At 34.8% G+C, this 21,975-nt stretch overlaps 2 protein-coding genes across 6 annotated transcripts in view; one reads left to right on the plus strand and one right to left on the minus strand.

Annotated features, from left to right (window-relative positions):
• LOC135695876 (tRNA (cytosine(72)-C(5))-methyltransferase NSUN6) overlaps positions 1-4,640 on the minus strand; it is a 5,242-nt gene extending 602 nt beyond the window's left edge. Inside the window, exons 1-9 of one of the 3 annotated variants that reach the window (XR_016144595.1) lie at positions 4,500-4,640; positions 3,980-4,101; positions 3,120-3,316; positions 2,454-2,607; positions 1,880-2,040; positions 1,656-1,696; positions 1,243-1,381; positions 617-783; positions 386-527 (exon numbers count right to left, since the gene is read on the minus strand). Coding sequence is in view for 2 of the 3 variants with exons in the window: in XM_065215071.2 (XP_065071143.2) it covers positions 386-511; positions 617-783; positions 1,243-1,381; positions 1,656-1,696; positions 1,880-2,040; positions 2,454-2,607; positions 3,120-3,316; positions 3,980-4,101; positions 4,500-4,586 (1,194 nt within the window). In the remaining variant the exon portion in view is untranslated. Of the gene's footprint in view, positions 1-375; positions 528-616; positions 784-1,242; positions 1,382-1,655; positions 1,697-1,879; positions 2,041-2,453; positions 2,608-3,119; positions 3,317-3,979; positions 4,102-4,499 lie in introns of those variants that run through there. The other 2 variants (XM_065215071.2, XM_089112434.1) reach the window with 2 other exon arrangements.
• An 82-nt stretch (positions 4,641-4,722) lies between these two features.
• Positions 4,723-21,975, plus strand: part of LOC135696343 (drebrin-like protein B) — a 38,812-nt gene continuing 21,559 nt past the window's right edge. For all 3 annotated transcript variants that reach the window (XM_089112430.1, XM_089112431.1, XM_089112432.1), the window contains exons 1-9: positions 4,723-4,863; positions 5,415-5,470; positions 7,283-7,395; positions 7,514-7,588; positions 9,638-9,778; positions 10,943-11,020; positions 14,274-14,360; positions 15,259-15,323; positions 15,723-15,855. In XM_089112430.1, the coding sequence (XP_088968556.1) occupies positions 4,778-4,863; positions 5,415-5,470; positions 7,283-7,395; positions 7,514-7,588; positions 9,638-9,778; positions 10,943-11,020; positions 14,274-14,360; positions 15,259-15,323; positions 15,723-15,855 (834 nt within the window). In that variant the 5' untranslated portion in view covers positions 4,723-4,777. The remainder of the gene's footprint in view (positions 4,864-5,414; positions 5,471-7,282; positions 7,396-7,513; positions 7,589-9,637; positions 9,779-10,942; positions 11,021-14,273; positions 14,361-15,258; positions 15,324-15,722; positions 15,856-21,975) is intronic.

Below are 21,975 nucleotides of genomic sequence, written 5' to 3' on the forward strand. Positions count from 1 at the left end.
GTCATTGAAAATTATTTCTTGGCACTCCCAGGCTAACAAGGAATAACATTTAGTCACATAATAGTAAGAAGGCATATGGGAAACTCTATTTGTAAGAACTTTATGCTTTTTGCAAGCAAATGTGTTAATGTATTCGAAGCTAACAAAGTTTGTCATCAGCAAGGAAGGCCACTCAAGGTATCATATTGTTTTTTAATGATGATGCTTGTCTTTTCAAAAAAAAGGTTAAACAAAAGACAGTTATTTTCATCACATAAAAAACAAAAAAAAGGTTAATGAGAGTTTCCTTTTTGCCATTCCTTGATTCTGTGGTTTATTGTTTTATGCAATCTGTATAAGGCAGGAATCTACTTCTGATTTGATATAACATGTTGACTAATCTTACTTGTGGTATTAAGTTTAGTTCTGGAAAGGTTTCCAAAGCCCAAGCAATCTGGTTTTCATTTTCATCAACATTCAATGTGCAAGTTGAGTAGATAAGAGTCCCACCAGGTTTAAGCAGCTTCACAGCCTGTTCAAGAGAAAATCTGTTATTCCTTAGAACATAAAGATTGATTAAATTTAGCTCCTTTGTACAGAAAGATAATTTTAGATGTATGACTGGCAAGCCATTTACCTGGTGAAATATTTTCTTCTGATAAACTGCAAATGATGCCAGTTCTGACTTGGTTGTCTTACACTGCAGCTGGGGGCGTTGTCCAAGAGCACTGCATGGTGGGTCTAGTATTATTTTATCAAAGACCTCAGTTTGAAATGGCGGATGTTGATCATCCCTGGGGATACCTGTAATTTTAAATAAAATCCTCACTAGTTATGTAGGTCCTGAATGATCTTACTCAATCATAAATTGATATTTAAAATGGCTTTCCTTCTTTTTCCCCCAACGAGGGCCATTTATCTTAAAAATAATTTGTCTTGTCATTTTCCACATTTATCTCATTTATATATAATGCCACTTCAAAGCTGAACTTTTTCTGGCATTTTTACTGTTTTTGCAGACCTTTTGCCAAAATGATCCCTCTGCACTTTAACATCCTGACATAGCCCTTGTTTATGTTGTACATCTTTGTTTACCTTATAAGTATTGATTACTTTCAAAAACTTGCAGTCCAAAATGAAAATGTTTGTTTGAATGAGAAACGGAGTTTGCTTTCTTTCTATATTAAAATAGCTACTTGGACAAATGTGGACAAAATATACTGCTATCAATCAATTTTAAATGTAAACTATGGAAGGGAATACCTTCACTGGAAGGGGATACGTCACAAAGTTTTGTACTGTCAGCCGCAAAGCACCTCACACATGACCAGTTCAGCCTGTGGCACATTTCTTCAAGTTTCTTAACCTTTGACTTTGATTTGTCAATGGCAAAAATTCTACCCTTTGAAGAGACAAGTAGAAATGCCATGTAATTTGAAAGTAATTGAAAATAGTAAAAATTACTTCTAGGTAAAAAAGAATTGAAGATGTCCTACAATAGCAATAAAATCATTATGTAAGTAATTAAAAGTCTTTTGATTTCCCATCAATACTAACACATATAGGCTAGTGAATGATCTAAAACTTACGAATTGAAATGATGTTATAAGTGGAAAGAGATGCATGAACTGGTTTAGGATGCAAAGCGTAGTTTGAAAAGAATTACATATATTTACCACATTTCCCATCAGCATTGCTGCATGTGATGTCTTCCCACCTTTTAGCAAAAAAATGAGCATTTTGAGATTTGTTACCTGTACCATATCTTAACAAACCAAGCATTTGCTTTTTGTCTTCTGAATACCCTCACCCATCCAAATGCTTACTCTCAATAAAGATATGGTCAATAAAATCAATTATAGAAAATAACTCAATTGAACATAGAATCAAAACTACAAACCTGGGGCTGCACACATGTCCAAAATCATATCCCCTTGGCTTGGCTCAAGATTGTGTGCCACTAGTGTTGATGGTAAGTTCTGTGGAAAGAATATCAAAGGATCCAAAGGAGCAAAAGATGGATGGGCATATCGCTGATTATTCATTTTTACTGCGACACCTCTGAAAGGAAATAAGATGAAAATAAAAACAGTGGTAAAGAATTATTGTTAGATATTCTCAATAAAATTTAGATCAGCAAAAAAATTAGATCTCTTATAACAAATAAACTACACATTATAAAGATTTGGTTTTACATGCATCCCCCAAGGGTCAGAGAAGACTATTTTGTAACTCCAATAGCTTATTAATAAACCGGAAGCACATTTACTTCCCTCCCTCCTCTTCAACAACATTTTTATTCATTAAGACTACTAGTTTATAACTATCTATTAGGGCATGTACAAATAAAATGAGGGCAGGCTACAAAGGGGTTGTTTAGAGAGACAAGGAAAAGATAAAATTAACATGAAGCAATGGATGATATGATTGTTTTGCAACACTGGTCACTACCAATTTGGAAATTTTGGATATACCTTGGTTGAATCTTTTTGAAAATTTCATTTCGCGCAAGTATTACTATACCATTTCCAACAAAATACTTCTGACCATCATAATGTTTCTTGAAACCTTTTTTGCATAAACCATCAAGATCTGCATATACTGATACAACTTCACCCTTGACCAGCTCTTGAAAAGCAAAAAACATTTGGCCTATGACAAAACTGATTGAGCTTACACTTACACACTTTATACAAAACATCAATACTTTTATGAGAGCTTTGGGTCTCTTAGAACCAGACAAATTCAGAAATATCAATTTTTAGTCTTCAAGCACTGATATCTACTAGCATGAAACATTCGCTTGCATTGCCACAAAACACAATGACTGAGGATAATACTGATTTAAAAGATACAGATTCAAATGATTTGTAACTATGAAGAGTTTAGGCTCTATGACCCTGATTGCAAAAATGACAGAATGTCAAACTTGCTGATGGTACAATTTAGTAAAATAACTTCAATGGCAAAATCTTGGAAACCTTGTTAATAAATTATGTGAAATGTTTTGAATCTTTGCCAACCTTTTTTAAACTTTTCATAAAATATTAAGAGAGATAACCTAGAAAGAATTCTGCTAATTTGATCTGGAATGAGACTACTGAAAAAACATAATGGATTTGAAATGACAAAACACTAACCTGGAGGTGTGCCTAAAACACCACAGGCAAACACATCAGCACCTCTGAGGATGGCAGCACCACACAGTTCATCTACAATTACCTCTTTGGCATTTGGAAGAATGTCTTTTTGCTTGCCATTGGAAGAGGTGACAAGGATATCTGGTATGTGTTTATGGTTCTCACAGATTAAATTTAAACCACTTTCTTCATTCTGCCTAGAACAAAATCATTAATCATGTTGTTTTAATGTGAGTAAAAACAGAAGATAGGAGGTGTATTGAACTCAAAACTATGCGGTATCTTTTTCATAGTAATTAATACAACAACTTAACAACATTCAAATGAAACAGCCTTACAGCAAACATAGTGTATTATTTAGAAGAATGGAGAATAGAAGTATTGAGATCATGATCAAACTAAAGAGCTAAAATAAAAAAAGGGAGAAAGCAGTCAACAGAAAAACAATTACAATATTTCCCCTTTTTGGGAAGAGAAACAAAGAACTCTTAAAAATTAAAACCATTTGATGTCTCCTTTGATAAAATTTAATGTTTTATACTAGTGATTATTTTCTGTGTCAGAGATAAGGTCTGGAAAAAAGATGGAAATGATTTGGAAGTTGCTCTCATTGTTGAATCTCATGCTATCTGTGTTGATGGAAGAGAATCTAAAACAATATAACTCATATTCTTTAACTTGCACTTTAACTTTGAGTATATGATTGATTTTATGGTATGTGTGTTCCTTTGTCAGTAAGTACTTCATAAGATTTTTGTATTTCTGTGTGACCATTTTTCCTGGAAGTAGTTTTGAGAGATTATATAAGTGCTGATCTTAGAACCTTCAAACATAAACTTATCTATTCTTAGAAGGCTTACCTGTCTAAGAGTTTGCCAAGCTGTTGCTTTGCTTTAGAAATGGTTGAATTCAGGGTGTTCACTCTTAAAACTGAAAACTGCGGAGGTGTTGATAAAGTGACTGATATTCTGTGGTACAGCTCCTTTAAAAATTAAGGATAATGATAAAAAAAATACATGAGAATTGTAGAATCATTGAGATGGAAAAATACGAAAGGGCTTTATATTTAAAGACAACAATTAAAACTTAAAAATGAAGTGATCAAAAAAAGCACCCGATCAAAGTAAAAAAGTTAAGTTTTTAAGGTATTTATTGATTGACGAAACCCATTTTTAACAAGATGTGGTGTGTCAATAATTATCTTAGGCAATAAGCAAAGTCTTTGCCAACTGCGCAATTTATTGGCTTTTCTTTGCAAAAAAAATAAAATAGGTCATATCGATATCATAATCAACATATTCTGACCATTTAGGGTAGAGAAATTCAACATAAAGTGTAATAAATGCATAAATTTGAAATTCTTTATCGCATGGCTCTAACCTCCTCACTTATGGCAGGTCGCAGTGGCTGATAGGTACTCTTCAGCACATCGAAAACATCAGAGGATAGACGGCATCCATCCGCCATTTTTCATTCACATGGCTGGATGCTGCCTCGTATCCGAGGGGAACTTCAAGGCGAGACTCTAGGTTCTGTAGGCTGCAAAACTGAAGGCACTTCCTCTTTATGGTATGTTGGGTTGTTTTTCTAGATCATAATCGATTGTTTGCGTCTCGAAGCAAAAATAAATAAGGTAACCTATTAAAGTACTTACCAAAATGGCAAAAGTAGACCTTGTGAAGAATAAAGCAGCCCTCGAGCAAGCTTGGAAGGAAGTGACGCGCCCTGAATCCAAAATCAACTGGTAAGCATTTCGTAAAAACATTAGGTATATAATTGTATATGTAACTGTTATCAGATAAATTTATGTTCTGGACTACCAAGTCCCGCTGAATTCCTTAGAGGGAATAGTTACTAACCCTAGACTCTTTCCAAATACAAATAAAATAGTCATAGAAATGGTAGATTCAGTTCAGCTCAGTTCTCTTGATTTGAAATTCCACAGCATACAGTGAAAACTGAAAGATATTATACTCACAGAAAAAAATTACAAAAAGATGAATTGAATCGCGGGGGGGGGGGGGGGCAAACTAAGCTGTTCGCAAAGTAAATGATCCAAGCCAACATTTACCCTTCAAGAGCTAGAACCAGTTTTAAGAATAATTTTATCACAAATAGGCCCAGTAAAGCACAAAATTTGCTAATCTGGTAGTTCTCAAATTTTCACCAATTGAAAGAGGCTTGCATTTTTGTATACGCTTGAGCAAAGTCGAGGTAAAAAGATATTTTTGCTAATTTCTTTTTTCAAATATTATCTTGACACTGTCTTATTTTTTGCTTCTTTCTTGCTTCCAGGGCAGTCTTTGGTTATGATGGAAAGACTTTTACTCTTAAAGTTGTGGAAACAGGAGGCATGTTATCGTTATCGTGTTCCGAGATATTAGCCAGATTTTTTTTGTCATCTAACATAAATTTAAATACACTCTTTTCTTAGATTCTCCATATGGTTCTTCCCCTGTATGTCTTTCTTTACAATCTATCACCATTAGTTCTTTGTAGCCCCATCATCATTTTTCTGGCACCTTTCATTCAATCATATTTCTAAACATTCCATCATGTCTTCAGACAGTGATGGGAAACTTACAACCCACAGGCCAAGTCTGGCTGGTCAGCAAATTGTAGTCCTTGGGTTATCAGAATTGAAAATTCAAAAAATAATAAGGTCTCAATGATAACCTACAAAATATATGAAATTAACATGACATATTTTGTATCTCCAGCTGAAGCAAGCATTGAAGTTTTTAATAAAGCAAAGATCTCTACAAGCACTTGTATTTAGAAGCAGCTTTTCCTCTAGATACAATTTATCTGCTATAAAATTAAAAATCCATAATATGCAAACATGACTAGATGCAGCATTGCACATATCTTCATGTGGCTTTGGCCGAATCTTTGAAAGCTTGCTAGGAAAACACACTAGAAAAATAATGACTCCATACCTTGCACAGGACAAATCTCAATTGCAGTAAATATGAGGAAATCAGCATATATAGGGAGATATGCATATGTTCTCTTGAAAATCTAATTAAAAATACCTGAAAATTTGGAGAAATGTGATTCAAATTGGGCGACAGGAGGAAGCATCTTATTTTGGGAGGTAACCTGGTGAACCAAAAGGTTTGCAGTTATGAATTGATATGTGGTGCAAGTTGCACACTCAGGCCATCCTGGAAATGGCTTGCGGTTGCACCACCCTTTTGCAGTCGCAAAAAGCCCCTTTTTGTGCATTCACACTGTTTACAGAAACAGATTGAAAATAACCCGCTATTGTGGTTTTTACCGTTAACATTGCTTCCGTAAATTTGTTTGGAGTGTTCCAAAAAGCTGCTTTTTGTGCGTTCACAGCCTGCTTTTGTGGTTTTTACAGCTCACATTGCTTCCGTAGATTTGCTGGGAGCGTTCCAAAAAACCTCTTTTTGTGTGTTCACACTATTTACAGAAATGGATTGAAAATGTCCGTTTTTGTGGTTTTTTGTAAATTGTTAGCAAGAAAAAAAAAAGGTAATTTGTGTATACACATTAATCCAGTGCATTTTTGAAAACCTTTTTTTGTTGATATCCATTTTTGATTGCATTGCGATAAACCTCAGTTTTTTGTCATTTTTGTGTCTTTTTTGTCCTTTCTAAATAAATTTTTTTATTCCATTTGACAAATAGCTTTGAAAAAAGAAAATCTATACCCTTGTACAAAATAAATAATTTAAAAATGGGTAAAATTTTCAAACTTTGTACTTTTAATAAATGTTCATAAATACTTCATTATACTGAAACAGACATAGCACCTCATTACACCCCTTGATTTGGGAGTGCAATTCACTGCATGCCTTCATATTTATTCTTGGTATGGCTTGACACTGAAATTGACTTTCCAATTTTGCTCACCCTTTCCTACTTCTTCCACACCTCTATTGAAGAAAACATTGTAAATTTGGCCCCTGAGTAAAAAATGTTGCTGGTCTCTATCTTGAGAACTTTGTAAATATTTCAATGTGTAAAGGAATTTGTTCATAGAAGATTCTTTTGTAAGTCAATTTGTCTTTATCCCATAATGTCACTGTTATTTTTTTTGGTACTTAAGTCTTAAAATGCAGACTTCTGAAGATAATTTTTAGCTGTACAGCTTTTATCATATAGTTTAGTTAATCATTATATTCTTATTCCAGAGGATGGCTTTGAAGAAATGGCAGATGAGTTGAACGGGGGCAAAATAATGTATGCTGTTTGCAGAGTAAATGATCCAAACACAAATTTACCCAAACTTGTTTTTGTTAATTGGGTGAGTGGTATTTTGGCTGCAACTTCAAAATTAAGACTTTGTAAGATCAGTTAAAAATAAGATTTAGGATGAAGGAAAGTTGCTATTCATATTTCTAAAGATTTTTTCTTCTTTTCAGCAAGGTGAAGGTGTTCCTGCCAATGTTAAAGGAGTATGTGCAAATCATATTCGTGATGTTACTAATTTATTCAAAGTGAGTACTTGTGTCTTCTTGTCTTCTGTTTTGGATCTGAAATGATACATCATTTGAGACCAAATTCTAATTGATTTGAGCCTCAGTATTTCTAGTTGACTTTTTGTATATCCAGAAAGTTTAGAGTTTTGAAAGTTGGGAAAATCTTGCACATAATATTGCCATATTGGTTGGTATCTAAGAATGATCTTGCAAAAATCACAAGGTTGGCATGAAGTAGCAAAAATAGGTGTTAATTGAGTGTTTTTTGAAATGAAGATTAACTTAAATGAATTTTCTGAGGGATGCATTATAAATTTTAACATATCATGGTATACTTTGTTGTCAAATCAAACCCCTGCGATTTCAGTCATAATTGATTATTTCTTAAGAATAGAATGGAATTCTATATAGGTACTTAAATGTTATGGATGCACTTTGATAATTTTTAGGCAAGGCCAGAACTTTATACGCTGCTCGTAGTTAATCATTTTGCTAGCTAGCTAGTAGGCTATTTAATTGGTTTGTTAGTTAGCTAGTTAGTTAATGAGTTTGAGGCAATAGCCGAAACACAAAAACGAAACAATATTAAACTGAAAAAAAGCAATAACTAGTACAAATATGGGCTGGGAGGGCTGTATCCCCTTCAATCAGGCAAGATTCATTGCATTTTAAGCTTCATTCTGGCAGTTCTTTTTTAATACAGCAATGATATTCCAACAAGATCCAACCTAAGCCCCCCCCCCCCCCCTCCTCACACTCTAATCCATTAGCACCAATGCTACTACACAAATAGACAACAGATTGTACATACTTCATTGTACCAGTCTAGGCAATAAAAATACCATACTACTTGATATAGAAGATGATAACGAAGACCTCATTGGAAGCATTTATTTTGCCTTATGAATTCAATAATGCAATTCAGTATCAGTTCGTTTATCTCTTTGCTACAGGCATTACTTCCAGACAGAAGTAAATCACATGCACTCTTTTGAAAATGAAATTCAGGCTGTTTGTTCTTAATTTTTCCAAAACTTTGAGGCTGGATTGTTCTTAGTTTATTCTTGAATCATTAGGGTTATTCAAGCAGTGCAATTGCTAGCTATTACACTCAAGGGGAGTGCTCAAGCCCCGTTTGCCAACAAAGTGATTGAGCCAATCGTTATGGGCCAACATCTTTAAAAATTCGCCAAAAGATTATCCTTAAATGGCAGAAAACAGAGAACAATTTGATTTGGTTATCAATACTATCGACATGTTTGAAGATACAACGTTATTGTTAATGGAATGTCAAAAAAGTCCCTTTTTATGATATGAATGCTTTTGCAAACGTTGGAAGTATATATAACATGCGATAGTTATTGCTAGAAATATTTTGCCAATCAGTTTCTGTTCCAGAGCTCTATGCTCGATGACAAAATAGCAGTATATATGGTTTAATCTTGAGGCAGAGCGACGTATACACAACCCCTTGAAAGAGCAGTTGTATTTCTTTTACTTAAAGGACAAGTGACACACTTTTCACCCTATCTTTCTTTTCATTAACTTATAGATCATCATTTAGAAGTAAGTTTTTCCTGGTTTAGAACAAAAAATTCTAATCAGGGGGCGCAGGGGGCGCGATTTTGCTTTTTATCACGTGACCCTATGACGTACATTGTGATAACTCGGAATTTTCCTGTCATTAATAGAGAGTTTACGAAACACAACGCGACAGGTCCAGACGAACTGAATTTGTTTAGAAGCGTGTAGTAAACGTTAATATTGCACTGTATACCAGTAGCAGCAATAACAAATTATCACAATCACGTGATTGGTGTCACGTGATTTATTTCCCGCCATAATTTGAAAAGGGTTTTTAAGTAGGAAAATGAAATCAGAAAGGAAAAATATTCCAACAACACTCTCATACAGCATTTTACTTTAAGTTAAAAGAAGAAAACAATTTGGCGCCAAAAGCGTGTCACTTGTCCTTTAATGTTTTAGTTATTTTCTTAGTAAACTAATAGGGTGAACGAGAATAAATTACTTTCTGTTGACTCAATGGCTATTGCTTTATCTTCAAAGGGATGTCACGTGACAATAAACGCTCGTTCAGAGAATGATTTAGATTATGACAGTGTATTGGATAAAGTGAAAAAGTCATCTGGAGCAAACTACAGTATCCACAAAGAGAAACCAAAACCAGTCGAGCAGATCAAACCAGTCGTAAGTTACTAAGTTTGTTTTATGGGACAATTTTCCTGCCTTGCTCCTCCAGAACTTGTTTTCCTTATGCAGAATTTACATTAGCCCTGTAAAGATTCGATTTGAATGAAAAAGCCACTCTGGAAAAATTTGATTTTAATGAAAAAGCCACTAAAAGTTGATAATCGAGATACGACAGTCAGAAAAGGACGTTAAAAAGCAATGCAAGAATCTTGTTCCTTTTATGATTCTAGAAAGTTATTAAAACATTTACGTTTTTCCAATTCATATAGTTGTGCCAACCAATGTAGAATTGCTTGCCTGAATCTGGCACCACTCAAAATGTATTATTGTTTACATGGCCATAGCTCGATTATGTATAGAATTGATATGGAAGGCTGAAAACAGCCTACTTAGGCCACAAATCAACGCAAGAGCCTTGTATCATTGTACTCCAGCTTCACACTATGACAATTGCTAAAAAGGAGGGATGAATTCAAAATGAAAGGCATAGGATTTGTCTCTGTATTTAGAATATGCTATCTTGTAGCATATGTTTTAATCATAACAGCATATCATCGATTTTATGCTCGAGAAAATGGAGCTAAGGGAGGCCAGGAGCCAAGCTCCTACAAGATAGGGGAATCTCCTCTATGATTATGATGGGGCCACTTGACTCTTATTTGAAATGTTGCTGCAAGCTCATTTAATCTGTTCAGGTTTTTGGCTTTAGCCCCTCTTGAAATATCATCCTGCTAGAATTTTTTAATATGAGATTGGATAAAGCAATTCTAAAATTAAGTAAGATTTGTGGCACAGTTTAAATGCCAAGATGATGAGTACACTGCCTGGCTAGATTTTTCGGGAGCTGAAATTTGTTTTTGTTAGCAGGTTTTGATATAAAGAATCGTTAATGGCATGGAAGAAATGAACATAACATCATAACATAGCATTATGTATCCAAATTTGGAATGCATGAAACAAACTAAAGCTTTAAATTTAGCAAATTTGAAGTTAAACTGAATATAAAAAATCAGCATTGAATATAACAAATATCTTTGTTCTCTACGCCATTGAAGTTATCCTCACTTGAAGCTTAAATTGAAGTGCCAGTGAACTCATTTCTTCGCCTCCTCTTTCTTGCAATACGAGACGACGCATTTAAATATCTTATTGTCTTTGAAGGGTGCAGTATACAAGAAAATAAATCCAATTCGCGAAATCGATATTAAGAAACGTGATACGTTTTGGAATAAGCAAGAGGTGAGTGTAAATAGTTGAATTTTCATGAATCAACATTTGCAGAGTTTCTAGCCGAGTTAATGCTGCATTTTTTATAAAATGTAGACTTTCTTACAAATGAGTGTATTTGATAATGTTTAATATTAGATAGAGATAGAATTAAAGCAATTTATAACAAACAATGGTATTGATTATATTGATCGCTTGTGAAACTAAAATTAACAACGATGTGCTTGATTCAGAATTAGGTCTGGGTGATTTTTATCGCCAAGATAGAGATTTACACGGAGGCGGGGTACTCATCGCAGTTAAAAAGACATTAAATCAGTAAAACGAAATATAGCTAAAAATTGTGAACTAGTTTTTGTCAAAGTGATAAAAAACAATATAATCCCAGTCATAACTGGCTCATCATACCATCGAATTCGGAATAAGCGGAACGTAAGCAAAGCTTACTTAGCTTAACATGTTTTCACAATTGCAGCTTTTTACTATGTGGGGATTTTAATTTGCCAGATTTTGATTGGTCCGAAAACTGCTTAGAAAACAACAACCTAACTCGACCATGTGAATCGAGGCTCCTCTTAGAAATTTTTGCAGATTACAGCTTAAAGAGCATATGTTGCATTAGCAGTTGGCTAATGAAACAAAATCATTTGGAGTGGAATTCCATTGTTTCGTGGCTTTTCATTTCTTCTTAATTAATTTTTACTGCCGTAAAAATTCACCCTCGATGCCATGCTTTGTACTTAACAAAAGAGGTAACTGTATTGCATTAGCCAATCATGTTCACGACACATGCCCTTTAACCCAACTTATGAACTTCCCGACAAGAGAATCCCTTACTTTAGACCTCATTATAACTGATAATCACTATAACTCGACGTAAACAACATAAAACCCTGTCCTGGGGTTAGTGATCACGACATGCTCATGTTTAACTTTTATGTAAGGCCTCAAAGATTATCCAGTCGTGCCAGAAAATTTATCTTTACCACCAAGCAGACCTACCTTAATTTAAACAAGGCCTCACTCGCGTACACAATGAAATGCTTACTAGGCAAAATTACGAATCGGTTGATGTGTTGTGGTACTTTTTTAAAAATTCAATCAATTAACTGACTGAGGATTTTGTTCCATTCAAATATGCAAAAACAAATCCGGTCTTCTCTGGATAACTAAAAGTGTCCGTAGGAAACTTCGCAAAGAGAAACGGTTATTCAAAAAGCAAAAAGGTCTGGAAATCAAAATGATGCCACAAAATTTAAAACCCAGAGAAAGAAAGTAAAGCAAATAAGGAAAAAAGCTATAGATAAAAAGCCAAGTAAGTTCTGGAGGTACATTCCATTAAATGGCTTGGTAAAACCTTTACAAAAACAAACACTCTATTTTATGAGGCATTTAGCAAAAGTGACTCCTCCATTAGCGATACCAGTAACTCTGGTCATAACTTTCCTGACGTTTCCGATATGCCTGACATCGAAGTATCGTGTTCAGGTGTTGAAGCAATCGGCGGACTTGATGACAGCAAGGCAACCGGTCCTGATAAGATTGGCGCCAAGTCATTGAAATTAGCCCCCGCAGAAGTGAGCCTTTGTTTAACTATTATTTTTAAAAATTCATTGAGAAAATCAAGAGTGCCAGAGGATTGGAAAACTGCAAATATTATCCCAATATTAAGAAAGGGGGACAGATCTGACCCTGTTACCTTCATACCTTTATCCATATCCTGTAAACTTTTGGAACACATAATAAAATCAGCAATATACTCGCATTTGGAAAGCTTCTAAATAATAAGGCAAGCAGGATGGATTCCGTAAAAAATATTCGTGTACTTCTCAGTTGTTGATGCTTGTAAACAGCCTTGCAGAACTTATTAATTGGAGGAGCCAGACCGATATTATATTCCTCGACTTTTCTAAGTCTGTTGATAAGGTTTCTCACGATATGTTAGTACTGAAACTACATAGTTACGGTTTGCGGAGACAAATTCTTCACTGGATTAAACGTATTCTAAGTGGTAAAACTCAAATTGTCGTAATGGATGAAGAAAAATCGTCTTGTCACCTGCTGTCAGGTGTTCCTCAAGGATTTGTCCTTGGCCCCATACTTTCTTAATATTCATAAAGGACATTGTTAATGACGTTTCTTCTGACATACGTCTTTTTGCTGACGACTGTGCTCTTTATAGAAGGATAAAAAAACACTAGATGACGCGGTAACATTGCAGAACGTTTCAAGCAAGCTCTGTGCATGGAGCCGTCGTTGAGATATGGAATTTAATGTTAGCAAATGCTATTCTATGACAATTACGCTAAAAAGAAATACCATTCGAAATGAATACTACACCTCTGAGGTACCAATTGAAAAAGTCGAATCTTATAAATATTTCGGCATTTATATTAGCAAGGATTTACGCTGCATAAAGACTGTTGATCAAATAGTAGGAAAGGCGAATAAACTGAAACAATAATACTAATGAACTGAAACAAAGAATCGAAACGGTCCAAAGAAATGGAGCTCGTTTTGTTATGTGAGAGTACCGTCAGAGATCTAGTGTGACAGATTTATTGCAACAACTGAAATGGGACTCACTTGAATCACGTAGATTACTATTCCAACTGAAATATGTTCATAAAATGTTCACAAATCAGGTTGCTTTGGACCCTAACGTTTTCTTTTCCCCTGCAACTTGTTCAATTACAAGGAACTCTAACTCATTGAAGATTATGCCTAAATTCAAAAGGATTGATGCTGCAAGGTTTTCATTTTCTTGTTCAATCGTTTCTGTATGGAACAGCCTGCCAGACAATATTGCAAAGCAGGCGAATTCGGATTCCTTTAACAATCTATGTTGAAATCACCTCAATAAATTTTAACGTTGTAGTTGACTTGGTAGACATTTTTATGACCCAAAGGGTTGTTAAATGTAATGATGATGATGATAAAGTCTACAAAAAGATTCGGTTCTTAAACGAGATTCAAATCTAAAATTAAATTAAAAATATCATAAATTATCCTTCTATTGGGTTAGAAAGGTTGTATCCAATCTTTCTTTATTCGATTTCATTTTCAAATTATCGTTTTAAAATTTGAAGAGTCATTTTACTATATTATGCATTTCTGTATATTAAGAAAATAACAAATGTGCTTAATACGTTATCACTAAGAAACATGTCATAAGAAAAGTATCATATTGTTTCTTCTTAACACTTCGGTCAGTGTTGATAACCTTAAATGTATTTGACGTTTAATTATGACGATTGGAAACTAGGAAGAAGAACGAAGTCGGGTATCCCAAGAAAAGCAAATGACAGAGAAAAAGAGACAGGAAGAGGAAGAAAAGCGCAAAGCTAGAGAGGTTAGCTATTTCCTTGTCTAGTTTTGTTTATTCTCCAGTTAGCTTTCAGGGAACTGTATGAGACCTGCAAAATTAGATTTGTAAACAATGTCGTGCTTTGCCAGTCAAAAACCGCGGATGGAGAGAGGGGGTGGATTGAAATATAGTCGTACCAAGATAGCCAAGGTGTTCAAAAATCATGATTATGTCAAGTTAAGGATCGATAAATTCTTAGAAATGATTAACTCTTTTAAGTAAAGCTTATTGCAGGGTTTCTGCACGAATAAACTGCATGGTTTCATATCATATCTTTTCATATCTTTCATTCATATCTTTTATCATTCTTTGATAGGTTGTATTTCAAGATGCTTTTCGCAAAAATCTTAATCCAATTCCAGGTTATCATTCGTTGCCATAGCAGCAAAAGCTGTTAAACAAAATTTTACTGGTAACCATTCCTAGCATTTTTTTAATAAGTGCTTATGGTTTAAGGCCGTCTTCCACATAAATCATCCTTTCTATAAGCAAGCGGCACTGACTGGGCAACCTTAACGATCAACAAATGAGTATAAATTTCCTAGCTTAGAGTTTTCGATCTATGTTCTGATGTTTAATACTCTGAACGTCAGACGAAAGTTCTATATTAGTTACAAAATGTTTACTTTTTTCAAAGCCATTTTTAATTGTACCACAAAAAAGATTGTGTATAAATCATTCTATTTTCACGGCGACTCCGTGGAAATCGGCGATCGCGACCAGTGGCTGAGTGGTTCAACCGAGTTGGACTACGCGACGCATTCGTAGCGAAAGAGGTTGTTAGACTTTGAACTTGCCCGAAAATGCGTTGGCGCAGTTGCGCGGTCAGAGCGAATCATATTGAAAACAACCTTAAGTGTGCGTTTTTATTGTTCGATTTTAGAAAAAGGAAGAAGTTGCTCGTGATGAGATGATCCGCGAAAGATCAAAATCGATTGACCAGCAACGGTATCAGCTTGCCATATTTCAAGAATTTTGATAATGCGTTAACTAGCATGTTTTTATCGTCTGTCAAAGTCTCTGATATCCTCTAATCTTCATACCATTTAATGTTAGTTTTTCTTTTATTGTCATTCCTTAGCATTCTTTTGAGCTTTAATAATGCTGCTTTCTCCTACGTTGTGAATTGCAAGACCTTCTCTAACTGCCAGGTTTGTTCTATAAACTCCAATAATTTTTCTATTAGCACATTAATTTCTGTATCTTTTATGTAATTAGGCTATAATTTCGTTGAAAAGAGTCAAAACTGTTTTGCTTGCATATGGGTTTCTTAGAATATCCTAAACTAAGTGTTATTCTAGGCATTATTATCTTACCTATTTTACGTCGCTCATTTCTTCCTTGCAGGGCCGCCATGGTAAAACAGGAACCAAAACGAGAAGAAGAGAAAAAACGCTATCAAGATATGATGAAGGAAAAGGAAAGAGACGACCAAGAATTCCGTAAGAGATCCGATTCTGAGAGAAAGAAAAGATTGCAGGTTGGATTTTTCGCTATTTCTAATCTCTTTCTTACTTCATTTCTTTACTTTTATATTTCTTGGCTTTTTGCTTGTTGCTATCAATATCGTAAGTTTTTCCTTAATGATGTAATGTCGATTGACATTATCTTTAAACTGAAACCAGCCAAAGAAGGTTTTGTAATGATATGTTTCCTAGCATATAGCGGCGTGTGTTTCTTGACAACAAATCGGGCCTTAACTTTAGTGCAAAGAGATAATTGACCAAATTAAGCTCGCGATTTACCGGAAAACGAAACTGGGAATATCAATGGTTGATTATTTCATTTCGCACCAAAGGACTTCATACAAACTTCGTTTGGAACACATTTTACACACAAATTTTCCAAATGTACTCCATATCAAGCGAAGGAACGTTGTTATACCTATCCTGCATGCAAGAAAGTTGCGACAATTACAGTAGGTTGGAGAGAGCTTAGGACGTCTGGGAAAAGAGGTACTGAGCGACAAGCAACGCTAGTTTAGCTTACCTAAATTCAAAAAAGTTGTGAGAATGGCAGTGTGTCACAGATTGCTCAATAATTCTGGGACAAAGAAAACTGTATATATCGACAATGCTGTTTAAGCCAAACTAAATGCCAAAAAGTTGTGAGAATGGCGGTGTGTCACAGATTGCTCAATAATTCTGGGACAAAGAAAACTGTATATATCGACAATGCTGTTTAAGCCAAACTAAATGCCAAAAAGTTGTGAGAATGGCGGTGTGTCACAGATTGCTCAAGAATTCTTGGACAAGAAGAGCTGTATATATCGACAATGCTGTTTGAGTCAAACTAAATGCAAGAGAGTAAAATTGTCTCACAGATTGCTCCATGAATCTGGGACGAACCAGATGCCACTCGCGGTACTGGAAAAATTGTCTGAATAACCCTTTCAATACGAGTGATTATCTTCACGTCACTGTTATCGAATCCTATTGTCGCTTCAAAATTTACAATTTAACTTTCAGTCGGATGCGACACTTGCTTTGGGTAAATCAATTACGAAACAAGATTGCGTACCAGTGTTTTGTTGTGGTATTTGCAGTCTTGAGAGAGACTCTCTCTTATCTTATATAGAGTGAGTCTGGTACCCAGGGAACCTTAATTGAAAAAAATGCGCAAGGAAGATTGAGATAAAAGCGCTGAAGATGTTTAAATGGTGAAATAGTCTTTTCATGTGATATCTCATGGATTTTCCTTGAAATTTTGAATTGAAGACAGTGATTGATGATCAAGCAGTCATGAATCATGATACGATGATTTTTCAAACCAAAAATTATGAAGAAATCTGACAAGCAACAACTGCTCATTTTCAAAATCTCAAAAAATATTCCAATTGCCTGTAACCATAAAGTTGAGTTCATTATCTGAATGGAATATTCAAAGAAAGGAAAATTTTGTTTTGTTGAAGTTATATCCGCTTTAGTTTAGTCAACTTTTGGTTTTACGAATCAAGGCATACACTGCCACTGTATGTAGCTTGCGATCGTAGAAAGATTGGGTAGAGGAGCTATGAAAAAGTTTTGCATGATACTTTTCATTGAATCTGTAGATATTTTTTATGAAATTTGATGAATGGTGAACGACGATGTAAAATTTGATGAGACTGTAGAATGAATGAAGTTTTCAAATGGAATGCTAAATCTAAAAATTAAATCTGGTATCACTGATAAATCTGAAAATTAAATTATGCCTATTTATTCTTGAGCCATGTCAGACATGATTTTGAATTTTCATATATATCACAAAAAATCTTTTATGAAAGTAGCTGTTCCGCATAATTCCTATAATTGCGTTGACAATTAAAATTAAAGTTAATAAACTTTTTTATAAGCTTCAAGCTAGACGCATGATTTGCTGAAATAACTCTATTTGAGCTTCAATTTTAATGTCTTTCGAGGTCGAAGTTTAGTAAAGGATCAACGTTGGAGTTGCAGTTTCTTTGAATACGATAATTTTATCCGTTGCAATGTAAACTTAATACTGAAGGAGGAAGTTGATCGTGCTTGAGGATTTTCTTTTCATTTTATTAAGAGGATCAGTTTTAATTGCACGGATAGAGAGACAGAGAGATAGAGTTTATAGGAACTCGTTGAGTACGTGCCCAGCTGTGTCTTGAATATTTTTCTTGTATAGAACAGTTCCAATTTAGAGTTTTTAAGTGTGATGTCAAAAAAATATGTTTTTAAAATTTGGAATTTTGACCATATAACTGAAAAGAAAACCATAAAATACTTCTAAGCATGCAAAATTAGCTACATGTGTTAAAAATCGGATGAGATATGGCAAATGAAAGATTTAAAGTTTGTTAACGGATTACTGTTATTTTGGCTCTGCTCATAAAGGTATGAACAGAGACAAAATCACAGATAAAAGGTTTGATGGTGAAAGAGTGTGTGCTAATGTTGCCATACCTCGGCCAATTTTGAACACATCTAACTGATTTCGCACGTTTAGAGATATTTCATGATGTTTTTCAGGTTATGAGATCCAAATTAAATGTTCTAAAAACACATTTTCGTGAAGTCATCGCTTAAGAATTCTACAGTTTAGACAATGGGTTTTACAAGAAATGCGCTGTTTTAGTGCTCCAATTTCAAAATTTGAAATTGTAGAAAGATTGAGGGGAGAGGGCTAACAAAAGTTTTACAATATGCTTTTCGTTGAGCCTTTGTGATAAAATACTTTTGAGGTTATGATTTTTAACAAGTTGCAGTCCAATGAAGTCATATTGTGATTTCCTTTTTATCGCACATTCTGGTGCACTTTTTATGACATTCTGTTGTATCATTACGTTTGTGTCTAAATATGTCAAAATATGTAAATCCATGCTTTTCTTTAATAGATAGTTTTTGGTTTCAGTATTTTGGGGAAGTGTACTGCATAAATAAAAAAAATCTGAATTGAAATAAATAAAGGAGAAAGTAGTAAAAAGGGCATCTACATTCTATGTTGTAAGAACAATCCAGTCTAAAATTTTGGAAAAAATTGAGAACAGCTAGCTTGAACTTTAATATACTGGCTCTTATTCAGAAAAAAGAATGTTTTGAGGCTTGTGTTCTTATAAAGATGCTCTTATAAATAAAGAGTGTATGGCAAAGAAAATTTCGAGAGCCTGGTTCATGATATATTACATTATTGTTCATGTGTTTGATTTGCAGTTCAGCACGAACAAGAAGAAATTAAATATGAGAATCTTTTATAATTGACGCCGCATGCCAATTTAGCCAACGACCTAATCTATTTTTAGCCAGCTTCCTGCCCATTGATGAAAACGTCCGACTGACGTGTTTTTAAGTTCGGTCTGATTTTCCATGGGAATCGTTGCACGTGCGGATAACAGTAAAAGATACCGTAAAAGCCTTCAATTTATAACTCCGAGGAGGCCCTGTGTACCAGGGCGAGTTATCAGCATAACATTTATAATTTATTTTTGTATTCGCTGTTATTTATTCTCGGTGCGTTGCAGTTTTCCTTATTCTAAACCTCAATTTGTAACTTGTTGCAGTGGAAATCTTTTTGCCGACGATTTCAGAAATTTCCTCATGCAATATGCGGTTGAGAGAAAGAAAATGCACCTGGTGCCTGTTATAGAATAAGAAGTATGAACAGAGATATTAAAATGGATATTTTAAACAACAGAAACACAGATATCTTGGCAATGAAATTTTCGAGAAAGTAAAAAAAATTAGAATACAGTAGTGTCAACATATAAGAAACACAATTTAAGAAACACAGACCCTGATTTTCAAAAAAATAAGCCCTTTGATAAGAAACGGGTTTGGGTCTGAAAAAATGCTTGTTTCTTATTCAAAGGTTTTATACAACTTAATCCTTTGAAAAAACAGAACAAAATTATACACTTACAATTTTGTCAGTTATTTAAATAAAAGGATAAGAGAGGGTTCACAATCATTGACTGGAAGAACTGTTTGTTTTCAGCTTTCCAGTTTAATCAAACTGAACCTGGTCAAACGAATAAGAATTTTCAATGCAAACAAAGCACTTTTCTGTATTAATTGTAGCTTTTCCTAAAAGTGATAAATTACAACTACAACTCAAAATATTATGGTATTTTTATCACAATCATTTAGATTGTGTCTGAGTAGATGATCAATAGTAGAATATGGTTTTTTGTATAAGAAACATTACCATGATTTTAAGTGTATATTTCATTTTATAAGAAACGCATCAGACCTGAAATCAAAGAAGTTGTTTCTTATATGCGGGACACTACTGTAATAAAGTCAAAGTACAATGCACCATTGGGATTTTTTATAAACATGTCTAGGGGAAAAATGATACACAAACAATAGAAAGCTCTGTCTCCTGTATCCCCCTAAGGTCTATGTTCTGGGCTATAGTGGTAGGGAGCCTCATTCCCCCCTGATTATTGAAAGGGAACCCCATGATGCTGAGCACGTTGACTTCTAGGAAGAATTGTAACGTTTCTCTGCTGAATATCATGAAGAATTTAATGATCTACCAAAGGTTCTCAAGCAATGGGATGCCGACCCCCCTGATGATTCACAAATACTTTGACTGGATGGGGTGAAGGTACTCTGGGGATCAAAGCTACATAAATGAGAGCGCGAAAATAAAAAAGAGCATGCGTGCTTCCGCTTGGTTGTTCATTTCCAAGATCGAAATTTTGTTGCTCTGGTGCCCAGGGTGGTGTGAGGTGGGAGGCGTAATCAATCAATTTTGGGTGTTGTTGTGTAACTTCCCTTGTTAGAAGATGGTAGGTTGAACGGTTTTCGCCGCTGCACCAACTCAATCTCGATGATATGGAAACATACATAGTCTCATGACTGACAATATGTGTTGCAATCATAGACCTGCCCCCCCCCCTTCTTGTTTGGGGGGGCAGCCCTGATAAATAAGTGTAAAACAGCCATATTTTACAAAATGAAAGTATTTTACTTATACTGCTAAAGTTTGGGGGGCAAGGCTCCCTGGCCCCTCCTGCACCTCGGTCCTTGGTTGCAATGGAAATGACGTTTCACGGAGAGATGCAATCAAGGAAAGATTTGATAAAATGCTGAAAACATAATATATCCTGCAATCGACTTTGGTTTATATTTTCTTAAGTAAATGGAAGAACATACTTTTTCAGCATAGCTGGAAAAAGGCAAAAGGAGGTTGGGTTAGAGTCAATGGTTAGAGTTCTAGCGAAATTTAGTTTTTAGACCGACGACATGCAATGGAAGGAGAGCTTTTGAAAAGGAAAAACCGTTCCCTTCAGTTGCATAAGAATTCAAGAAAAACAGCTGTACTGAAGGTTTCCTCTTTAGCAGTAAACTGAAGAAGCTTGACAATTAAACTCTACAAATGCGCTTTTCATTTTCTGTATATTTTCTGACAAATGCCCCTTTCCAACGAGGAAGACTTTTTTCGAAGTGTCGTTAAAAGAGAGGTTGATTTTGCATTTTATCAATATATAAGGAGCATTCATTCGAGTGGTTGTTTCGTCGTAGTTAGCAGTTGCTGTTGCTGCTGCTTGTTTTTATACTTTGCCTGTTCACCAATAATTAAAACTGAGACTTAAAGGCAATCTGTCACGACGTTGATTGGTTATAAGAACAAAGGGATTTTTTATTGTTTCCAGTCCCCCTTTAATTCATCGCATTGTAAAAAATATGGCGGAGTCCTGGAATCGTGTTTAGGCTATTGTTCCAGCTATTGTTCTCGTTAACCAATCCACAACGAGACAGATTGCCTTTAAGGGAGACTCCTTTATCGAGCTTCAGTCCTTCATGCATCTTGCAGCATCGAATCATGTTATTCTAAAGATGTTTTTAAGCTAAAAACGGTAACCCTATGACATTTGTTTGGATAACAACTTCAAAAGTTTGTATTATCACATGTTCTCACTAGTTGTAAAAAGTCTCAAATAAAGTTCTTACAAGCTGATCCTTTTTGAAGTAAACTGCTTGCAGTTTGTTTGTTGGCAGTTTATTAACAACCTGATTAGTAACACGCACCTGCACCTCTGCTGCCAATGTAAACAGCCTGGCAAATTCTATTGTCAGTTTCATTTGAATATTGATTCGTGTTTGCTTGAAACAATCTGATTTTTCCTTGTTAGACGAGCTGTAAC

The sequence above is a fragment of the Rhopilema esculentum genome, chromosome 14 (assembly GCF_057945365.1).
Source record: "Rhopilema esculentum isolate cy_ngs chromosome 14, ASM5794536v1, whole genome shotgun sequence".
NCBI classification, from domain to species: Eukaryota; Metazoa; Cnidaria; class Scyphozoa; order Rhizostomeae; family Rhizostomatidae; genus Rhopilema; species Rhopilema esculentum.